This window comes from Phaseolus vulgaris, chromosome 5, assembly GCF_051622355.1.
Source record: "Phaseolus vulgaris cultivar YP4 chromosome 5, ASM5162235v1, whole genome shotgun sequence".
Lineage (NCBI taxonomy): Eukaryota > Viridiplantae > Streptophyta > Magnoliopsida > Fabales > Fabaceae > Phaseolus > Phaseolus vulgaris.
In genome coordinates, this window is record NC_143502.1 from 6,893,675 (window position 1) to 6,904,877 (window position 11,203).

General features: G+C 31.9%; 1 protein-coding gene across 1 annotated transcript; it reads right to left on the reverse strand.

Moving 5' to 3' along the window:
- Positions 1-1,402: 1,402 nt before the first annotated feature.
- On the reverse strand, positions 1,403-5,570 carry LOC137835000 (ruBisCO large subunit-binding protein subunit beta, chloroplastic). The gene is made up of 14 exons (XM_068643291.2): positions 5,322-5,570; positions 5,120-5,245; positions 4,824-4,961; positions 4,623-4,718; positions 4,220-4,462; positions 3,901-4,135; positions 3,619-3,788; positions 3,243-3,320; positions 3,085-3,156; positions 2,902-3,006; positions 2,713-2,805; positions 2,475-2,567; positions 1,779-1,902; positions 1,403-1,619 (listed from the first exon to the last, which is right to left on the reverse strand). The coding sequence occupies exons 1-14, from the start codon at positions 5,514-5,516 to the stop codon at positions 1,606-1,608; spliced, it is 1,782 nt and encodes a 593-aa protein (XP_068499392.1). The 5' UTR covers positions 5,517-5,570; the 3' UTR covers positions 1,403-1,605.
- Positions 5,571-11,203: the final 5,633 nt, after the last annotated feature.

Consider the following 11,203-nt stretch of genomic DNA (forward strand, 5'->3'; position numbering starts at 1 on the left):
CTTCACTAAACATTCCAAAACAACACCTTTTAATATTGTTGCCTAGCTTTATATGAAAAAAGATATTTTTATCCAAAAGTTTTATAATAATAAAAGACTTTTCTTTCTTTTTCTTATTTTAAAAAGAAACTTATTTTATAAAAAAAAAACTTATTTCATTTTATTATAGATTAACATTTGATTATTTGATTTTGTTTAATGTTTATTGTAGATTAAAATTTGATCTAAGAGAAAAATAATAAATAAGTAAAATTATTGTTATGAAAATTATTATAAAGACACATTTGAGAAGGAATGGAATGATTAAAAAATGATCTAACCTCCAAACTTTCAATTAGAAAGATAGACAAAAATTGAACTTTAGAAATTATAAAATCATTTTCTTCTTATTCTTATAAATTTAATCTTATAAAGATTGTACATAATACTATAGATTTTGTTTTGGACTTGATATATGCTTGTTAGCAATGTGTGCATTCCATTAATTCGTTCGAATTCATGCTAATATTCTCATTATACAACCAGCTTAGTATATATTCAAATCACCATTTGTCGGAGCATGTTTGCAGTAATTTTTTGAAGTATTATGACTATTAGAGATAAATATTACACTTTCTCGACCACATTTACATAATCCAGATAATGACGAGATATAACCTAAATTAAAGAGATATTGTACAAAAGATATTTATTAAATTATTTATTTTAATATATTAAATAATTAATATTATTTCAATAAATATAAAATATATTTAGAAGGATCGCCCTGCACGTGAATAACTTTTAACATACTTTTTAAAATACTACACGGTGACAAAGAATCCAGAGTACATTACAATTAATCTGTAGCATCATAATTTTACCATGTACTTAAATTTTATATTTTTAAGTTTAAAAATATATTGTATATTAATTTTAAATACTGATACTTTATATATTATAATTATTTATGACAACTATATTATGTACTACTCTATAAATTTTATTATTATGAAAAAATAAGTTGTATTCGAAAAGATAAACTTTTAATACATAATTTTAAAAAGATAAAAAAAAGTGTTAAAAATTAATAAATATATATACTAAAATATACAAGTTAAAAATTTAAAATATACAAGTTAAAAATTTAAAATATATAATTCAAAATACATTTTATCTTTATATCCCAGAATATATAATTTTAAAGTAACGGATGCAAATCGCCCAAAAAAATGTTGGCACTTTTGGCATTCTACGGGCTTAGTATATTCCATTTAAAAAGTTTAATATTACTAATAGACAATATTGCAACTGTTCCCTACTAGGCATTTGATTTATAAAAACTATTAACCAGTATATTTATTTCTCTGTCGTCTAGACTGGAGAAAGGGTGAAAAACAATAATAATATATAAAATAAAAACTGGGAAGAAAATAGCAAAAAAATTTATTAATAACTTAAAAAAAATTTGGGATGGGATGGGGGGTGCATCACTATCTGGTTCATCACACTACTACAGGTTTCCATCGTAAATTTGGACCTGTTGCTACATAAAATGCCTTCCAAATTCTGCATTTCTCTGAGAAAACAAAAAATTCTGTTCTCACTCAACTTCTCCGTTGCTCTCTACATACCATATCCTGGACAAAACAAAACCAAGGTCAGATGCCTGAAAACTAGACTCTAGTTACGAAAACACATCGGAATTTCAGATTCATCGTCATAGATAGGAGATACATGCTAGTACAAATGCACCATAGTATACAAAACATAGACATACTCCGTTTGAAACTACATACCTGAAGCGTCCATGGGGTTTCCAGCAGGTACGGCCTCAGGTTCCTTTATCTCAACAACCACGCAATCTGACATTAAGAAGGTCTTGGCAACTGAAGCTGCATGTTCCAAGCAACATCTGACCACCTGTAGAAGAGTAGAAGAATGCTTGAGAATTTAATTTTCAAATCATAAATATCACGACGATTACAGAAACATGTGGCATGGCCTTGTTCAGGTTCAGAAAGGATAGGATGCCCTGACGTAGGTCAATAGATACGAGAAAATATTAACACGTAGAGAGATCCAATTTTTAATTTATGATAAACAAATATAAACTTGACAGATATTTGGAAGTGGCTACGCTTCCTAGCAAAAAGAAGTCTTTCGGTCACTATATAGGAACTACGCAGCCATTTACCCAGACTCTTGAAAAGCGGCTAATGCTCTCCCCAAACCAAAAAAATTCAAACCTCCGGTTTTACTTTAAACTACAACTGGTATTTGGGAGGAGATACATTGGCATTCCAACAAGATAACACATGTATGAAACACTCGCGAACTATTTCAAAAGCTCAGGTTTAGCACGAACAAGAAAAATAGCATAGGTCCTTAAGACGGTTCATGTCAGACATTAGACATGTCAGTAATTTAGACCTGCAACTAATCTGTCACACGGAGGTAAATTTAAAACTAATGATACTCAAACACCAAATCACCTTTGTTGGGTCAATGATCCCGGCAGACATCAAATCTTCATAGTTCCCGGTGGCAGCATTATATCCATATCTTGCATTGTCGCTGGACAATACCTAAACCACAACACAAGTGACATCATTCAGTGAAAGAGAGAGAGAGAAAGAGAAAGAGAAATCATTCAGTGAAAGAGAAAGAGAGAGAGAGAGAGAAAGAGAAAGAGAAAGAAAGAGAAATTGTAAATGGAGCAAATATTAGTACCTTCTCACTGACAACACTACCATTGACACCAGCATTCTTGGCAATTAATTTCAGGGGGTAACTAAGAGCTCTTTTTACAATATCAGCTCCGACCTGCAAAAGTTGAACACAAATTTACAGCCTTATCAAACAAAAATATCACTACATACACGAAGCGAGTATTCTCCCCATATCAAGTAAAGGACTCACTTTTTCTTCATCATTATCAAGACTATCTCTGATGGCATCCACCTTTGATGCAAGTCTCAGCAGAGTGCAGCCACCTCCAACTACAATACCTTCCTCTACAGCTGCCTGAAAGTCAACAAAATATTTAGCTTACAGAAAAGGAATCCAAAAAAGATAGAACTATTTTGGGAAAGAAAAGCACACCTTTGTAGCATTAAGAGCATCTTCAACTCTCAATTTCTTTTCCTTGAGCTCTGTTTCAGTTTGTGCACCAACCTACACATGTACAAAAAATTCCCTAGTGGATATACCTTTCAGAGTACCAAACTAGAAATATCAACACATTTTAGTGAGTCCATTACCTGTATCACGGCCACACCACCAGACAATTTAGCAATTCTCTCATTCAGCTTCTCCCTCTCGTAATCTTGCTCTGCAGCCTGTAATGTAAATTATCGCATTGTTAGAACTTGAAGAATGAAGCTTTTGCATACTATCTCATCTGCGCAAAATTTCACGAGGTGCATGTTCGCATACACAAACGGGTAGACATAAATATAACTAGCTGTGTCTTTATATCAACCATTTTAAACAGTACAAAATATTTCTTTCATTTTAAAATGTATCGTTAGTCTTGTTTTCCGTGAAATATCTTCAGGAGACCCCTCACATGCCACGTTTGCATGTGCTAACATTTTAGTGGAGAGAGGAAGAGAATGAGAGGGAAGAAAGAAAGACCTCAATTTGGATCTTAATTTGTGCAACTCTCTTGTTCACTGCCTCCTGGGTACTTCCATCACCAACAATTGTTGTTGTATCCTTGGTGAGTACCACCTTGGACGCATATCCGAGAACCTCTTTCCCAGCTTTGTCCAAAGTAAGGCCAACCTCTTCTCTGATTACAGTACCTGTAAACCAATTTAGAAAATACACATTATTATCAACATCTGGAAGCAAAAAATGATGGAAAAAAGCAAATATACACTGCCAAAAAGACATGAAAATTCTAAATTTCAAGACCTCCAGTCAAAATTGCAATGTCATCAAGGTACTGGCTCTTGCGTTCACCAAACCCAGGGGCCTTAAGCGCTGCAATCTTCAGTGATCCTCTAAGTCTGTTCACCACAAGAGTTGCTAGAGCTTCCTGTTCAATATCCTCTGCAATAACCAATATAGGATATCCACTTCTAATAGCATCCTCCAGTATGTTGAAAAGATCCCTAGCATTGGTTATCTTTTTGTCAACCAACAGCAACTGCACAACATACATTACAAAATTATAACTAAACAGAATGTCAAAATAAAAATAAATTACAAGGAGCACAGACAAGTGTCACACCTTACAGTTCTCATACTCAACAGCCATTTTCTCACTGTCAGTCACGAAGTATGGAGAAATGTAGCCACGGTCAAACTGCATTCCCTCGACAACATATAAACTGTTGTCGGCACTCTTTCCCTCTTCAAGGGTCACAACACCCTTTCTACCAACTTTACTCAATGCTTCAGCAATCATATTTCCTACTTCATAATTGTTCCCAGCACTAACAGCTGCCACATCTGCCAACTCACTATCTTCAACCTGCAATCCACCCAACCACAACCTTAGATGAGCAAACACTAAATATATTAATAAATGGGAAATTTACACTAATCCAAGTGTCATGATGACAGAAAAACACACAACAATGTTTGGTATTTCAATGTTTGGTATTTCGATAATAAGTAGATAATCGTTTCACCTCTTTTGACATCTTTTTAAGTTCAGACACCAGAGCCTTGGCTGTCTTTTCAATGCCACGAGTGATGAGCACAGGGTTGGCACCGGCAGCAACAACCTGCGAAAATTGATATAAAATTACGCCTATTTACATGGTAACAACCAAAACAAAACCAAAGTAGCTATGACTCTATATTTTCAGTAAAACAACAAACTATCCTACCTTAACACCTTCCGCGATAAGGCCTTGAGCTAGAACAACAGATGTCGTGGTTCCATCACCAGCCAAGTCGTTGGTCTTGGCAGCAGCTTGTCTCACCAACTTAGCACCAATATTCTCAACGGGATCCTCCAACTCAACCTTCCCAAAACCAAATTCAGCAAAACATCAATGGAAACACAAACGACTAGCCACTTAAACACGAAATTCAAATGAAATTATATCCGCCTAAACAAATTAAACCATATTCGAAAAGAGAAATAATCATACATGATAAAAGAAATTCAAAAAAAACCCACCTCTTTGGCGACAGTGACACCGTCGTTAACGATTTTCGGCGAACCATACTTGCTCTCGAGAACAACATTCCTTCCCTTGGGACCAAGCGTGACCCCAACCAGATCCGCGAGCTTGTTAACACCGCTCTGCAAAACAAAACAAAACGTCAGTAACCGCAGAACCTGAAAACGCGAGTTTCAAAGAAGAGTACAGTCCATCCACCTGGAGCTTCTTGATTGCAGTACCGTCCTTGTTGAAGTGCAACTCCTTGGCCATGGCGGAGACCCTGGCGTTGCGGCTTCTTCTGGCGAGAACGACGCCATTGGATTGACGGCGGGAGCCGGAGAAGGGGAAGGAGGAGATGGCGGCGGAGGAGGAGAGCTTGTAGGAGGACATTGCGGAGAAGGTGGAAGCCATGGCTAGGGTTTAAGGAGGGTTTGTTGTGGATAACGTGAACGGCTTTGGAGTGTTGAGGGAATAGAAATGGGTAAGGGATTAGGTTTTTATTATTACAATCCAAGAAGGTGACGAGGGATTTAGTCTTGAAGGTTCTGTTTCATCTGGGCCGTTCGATTCTCAAGGGGACGTTGCTCTTGTCGTTCATTGGAATGCTCTAGAACTTTTTAGTTCTGTTAAGGTTGGGCATTGGTGGTTACAAAGAAAATGAATTGCCAATTGGGTTAGGTGAAGCCCCGAGAAATAGTAAGGTTTGAAATTTTCTTTTTTAAGAATGTAGAAGAAGTATACTCTCTTAACACTTTTTCTAAAAACATTACTTTATTGTTTAGAATTTCTTAAAATTATAAAATTATTACTGTGCCTGCTTTTCACTACATAAGAATAAAAATGTTTATTTAATGTGTTTAAAATGTAAGTTCTATAGAAACTATAGAAATTAACTTAGTTGATTTAAAACGTGAATGTGTCCGCTTATAGTGTTATGGAAGATTTCTGGTTTTCAAAATTTTAAAAAAACACTTATGTAATTGTTACAGCTATACTAGAATTGATTATTTTGTTTAAAAAAATGTTTAATTTTTTTTTAATGTGCCTACTTTATTTTGTACAAGCTAAATTAATTTTAACTTCATGAAATCAATTTTCCTTAAAAGTAAATGGATTTAGTTATTCGTGAAGATTTTGTTTATTTGACAACAAATAATTATGAAAAATAGGTTGGATACATAAGAAAAAGGTATAATTATCTTTTTTTAAAAAATCAATTTAGTCTTAAATTTTTTTAAAATGTATGTAAGTTGGTCTTTTTTGTCAAATTTTCATCAACGGCGTCGCTAAGTGTTAATGATGTGACTTACAAAAGTGCACATGTGGAATGTGAAATGGGATAAACTTATGATGACAAACTTATAATGAGGTTTTCTCACATGGCAATTTGAGGGTTTGAGAGATTGTTGAACATAACGAAATTGGAGAAAAGATATTAGGGTTTGTTTAATTGTAATTAGTGATTTGGGATATGGGCGATTTTGATTCTTGATTGTGGTGTAGTGTTGGCGATTTGGATTCTTAATTTCTAAGTTTAGGTATTCTTCATTTTTGTGATTGTGATACATTGTTGGTTATTCGAATTCTTGAATTCAAAAGGCAACTTGAAGGTCATCTTAGGGTTTATCTTAAATTCAAAAGCCTACTTGAAGGTCCAAAAGACAAAGATCATTATGCAACAAAACCAAAGGCAAAGATTGCAGCAAAATCAAAGACAAAGATTGCAACTTTCTCCCGTTTGGGTCTTTGTTGTTGATCTCACATTCACCGTCGTTCGCATCCAAATCTTCCTCGAAGGTGTCACACTCTTCGCAGATAAGCGCATCGAGGGTCGATGGAGAGTGGTGTTGTGCGTCATCGTCGATAGTAATTTTCATGTTTCCTTTCCCCCTTAATCTCCTTTCCCCAATTTCATTATGCCCAAAAGTTAAAATATAAAAAACAAAAATTGCATATCAAATAATGTCATAATACTAGGTGTTCAAACTGCACAGTCTACATGTGCAAACCAATGTCATTGTGTGCGTCACATCAACAGCACTTAACGTCATTGGTGGAAACTTGACAAAAGGGGACAAATTGAACTTTTTAAAAAATCTTGAGACCAATTTGATTTTTTAAAAACTACTGTAGTAAATTGAATATTGACAAAAAATGTAAGGACCAAAAAGGTAAATAAACCTAAGAAAAATATTGAATTATGTTTTAAAAAAAATTAAAATTTTCACAAAGTTGTGTTGTCAGATGGAGTGATGATAGATGTAAGTTTTTAATATGATAAATGATCCATCAAAAACATTTCTAAAAACTTACGTTGTGTTTGTATCCATATATTTACCGTGCTCGACAATGGAAATGCGGGATCATTTGAGTTTGGTTCCAACAATTTGCGGTGATTTGAAAGAGAGGAAAGGTGTGGATGGTGTGAGATATCTTCCTCATGTTGATGCACAAAAAGTAGAGGAAATACACGTAGGCATGTGTAAGTTTCCATTTTTGCCCTCAAATTCATATGTGCATGGTGGCGTGGTGTCACTGTTGTTGTTCAGAGATTCCATGCACAAAGAAAACCATATTTAGTGTGTTGTCTAGTTCGTTGAGGTAATGTTTAATAATGTTTGGTGCCCTCTGTTGTTGTCCATAATCGATTTTGTTTACCAATACAAAAGCATACCTAATCGATTTTACAATTAAAAGTATAGGATAATCGATTAGATTAACAACATAATCGATTATATGTGGTTTTTTTAGGATAATCAATTATCTCCTTATTATTTCATGTACCTTAATCGATTATGCTTATAAAAATGGTGGATAATCGATCCATTATTGATATAATCAATCATGTGTGTGGTTTGGATTGCTCAATGTTTGTTGTGTACCAGAATTATTTATGAATTTTATTTATTTCGAATTTTTATTCAATATTAAATATTTTAGAATTTGTATTTATTTCGAATTTTAAATATTTTAATAATTTTATATATTTTAGATTTTTATTTAAATAGGTCATTAGATAATTAAGATTTGTATTTATATAAAATTTAGAATATTTTAAGAATTTTATATATTTCATATTTTTATTTAAATAGGACATTAAATATTTAAGATTTGTATTTGTTTATAATTTTAAATATTTTAAGAATTTATATATTTAAATACGACACTAAATATTTAAAATTTAGAATATTTTAAAAATTTTATATATTTCATATTTTTATTTAAATAGGACATTAAATATTTAGTTTTGTATTTATTAGTATTTTGAATATTTTAATAATTTATATTTTTATTTAAATAGGACATTAAATATTTAGATTTGTATTTATTTAGGATTTTGAATATTTTAGAAATTTTATATATTTTAGATTTTAATTTAAATAAGATATTAAATCATTTAGAATGTCTATTTATTTTGAATTTTTGAATATTTTAAAAATTTTATATATTTCAGATTTTTTTTATATAGAAGATTAAATATTTAGGATTTTGAATATTCTAGAAATTTTATATATTACAAATTTTTATTTAGATAAGACTTTAAATAATTTTTACAATCATAAATATGTTTGGATAATTTCACATAATTCCTATTTTTTCTTAAATTAATTCTTACACAGTACCAAAAATAATACTTTAATTAAAAATAATTATAATTCACAAATAAATAAATCAATTTAATTTTTCAACAATTTTTTAAATAGAAGGGTAAATTTGTAATGTTATAAATAACTCCATATTTTTTAAAAATAATTATTCAATGTTACTGAAAATAATTTACAAAATTTTAATTAACTCAAATCTATACAAAAATACCTCTTATTTCATTATTTAAATATCTTTTAAGATAAGGGTAAATTTGTAAACTTATATTTTACAAATTTTAAAAATATTAAAAATTATCTCACATCACATCACTCACAAACTTCAATAAACTCTTCTCTCAAAATATACCTCTATCCAAAAAACTTCATTTTCTTCCTACTTTTCTTTCAAATCTTCATACATTCACTCTCTTAAATCCTCACACATCCTCTCCCCAATCCAAACACAGCCTTAGTGTTTGATAAAACTCTCATTCTTATGTTATAGCAGATTTAATAACATGCAATTCAAATGAGATTAAGGAGAATAAGGATTTTATATTATATATATTTTACATTGGTTCTTCTATAAACACAAACTACATAGAATTCTTGTTCAACTAATCAAATTTTACTAAGTAGACTAATGATATGAAGATAACAGAGAGTATTTGTAGAAAATGGGAAAAACCAATAGAACTTGAATCTTAAAGAAAACAATAATTCATAACTAACAATAACTCAAAAGATATTGCATTGCTTTCCAATCCTAACAAGATATATTTAACATCTCATGGTAAATCTTACAGTAAAGCTCACAAAGGAGTTGCTAAGCACAACAAACATCGATCTCTGTAAGTTATGTGCCAACTTAGGCTTTGGTCTTGTACCTTATTATTTGCCTTCGTTTCAACCTCTTTGTAAAGTACCAGGACCTCTCTATTTATAGAGTTTAGTGAGAAGCTCCATCATATTCAACATTCACTTAGCACAGAGCCAATCCTCTTAGCAGATTGACTTTCCTCATTCTGAAGGAACATTTTTATTTTTCATTGTTATTCGTTGGTGATACAATACTTTTTAGTTAACAAATAATGTGCGAGTGTTTTATTCGTCAAATGATACAACATTATGTTGTCTTTTTCTACATATAATAAAGCACGAATATGCTCAAACACTACACATGTATCTAAGTTAACCTCGTACTACATGAACAATTATATGTTTATTCTATGTTGTAGGGAATGTCAGTTGCTTTCGTTTGCTAAGAAGATTCGTTCAAACACAAGTCACATCACTGATCCCTTGAATGAAGAGGTAAAACTACATTCTTCAACAAATCCTCAATATTAAACATATGTCAACTTTGGTCCAACCATTTTCCTAGTTATGATGTGCATGTTTACCATGTTTTTATGTAAAAAGCTATACAACATGGGGATATAAGTGTTGTTAACTATCAAGGATGTTGTGTGAAGAAAAAAGATCAATTAATGTTGCATGAAGTGCATTTAATGCTATGTTGCATGAAGTGCATTTAATGCATTCTTCACAATTAAGTTCATTAGATACAACAACGACATTCAAGTGAATTGAAGTTACTTAATGACCTGAAACGGACTTGCAACAACTATATTCTTCAGCACTTATTTAAAGTCATTCATCAAGAAGAAGAACATAAAATACCACTTTTCATAGTGTTGAAACTTTGTGCAAATATTTTGTGCCCCAAAAGCTTCATAACAAACATTATTCGTGTTCAATTAGTAAACTATAAGAGAGTGCATAAACCTTGTATACTTTGAAAGACAATATCATTCTCTAGTGAACAACCCGTTGATTTATTGATCAATATTCAAATAAATTATTTATCTTTGTTAGGAGTGATTGTTCGACAAAGAATACTTATTTATTATACAGAAGTGGTTGTTGTCCAAGTAATACTTAGTTTTAGTCAGGAGTGGTTGTGTTCCAAATAACACTCATTTTAATCAAGAGTGGTTGCGTTCTAAAAAAAATACTCATTTTAGCTAGGTCTGGTTGGGTCCAAAGAATACTTGTTTTATCCAATAGTGGTTGCGTTCAAAATAATACTTCAGGGGTTAGTCGGGAGTAGCTACAAGCTTAAACAATACTCAAGCGGTTGAAGGTTCAATTGACTATAGAAAGGGAAGTTGAATGGAACCAAAATTCAATTCGTGGAGTATGACAAATTTAAAATAATGTATATTTAAAGGGTAAACATAAAGAATGAGACAAAGATCTATATTGGTTCACCATACAACAAGGGTTATGTTTAGTTCCCTCAAACAACTCGGTCAATAGCTACTAAGTATTCTCCACCTTTCCAAGTACACCAATACACCTCTTCAGGTCCACAAGAATTCTCAACCTCTTTAGGTTCATCTAATATTATAAACCTCTGCACGCTCTCCCAGTATTCTTACTCCTCTATAGGTTACTAAGTATTCTCTACCTCTTTAGGCAACCGGTCTTAATCTCCCATAAGATTAA

What these genes read in the sequence shown, in the direction of transcription:
- LOC137835000 (XM_068643291.2), bottom strand. Translation starts at nt 5,516, where the DNA reads ATGGCTTCCACCTTCTCCGCAATGTCCTCCTACAAGCTCTCCTCCTCC. An exon ending in AAATTAAGATCCAAATTGAG is followed by an intron (nt 3,321 to 3,618) that starts GTCTTTCTTTCT and finishes TTTACATTACAG; the next exon opens with GCTGCAGAGCAAGATTACGA. An exon ending in GGATCATTGACCCAACAAAG is followed by an intron (nt 1,903 to 2,474) that starts GTGATTTGGTGT and finishes ACTCTTCTACAG; the next exon opens with GTGGTCAGATGTTGCTTGGA.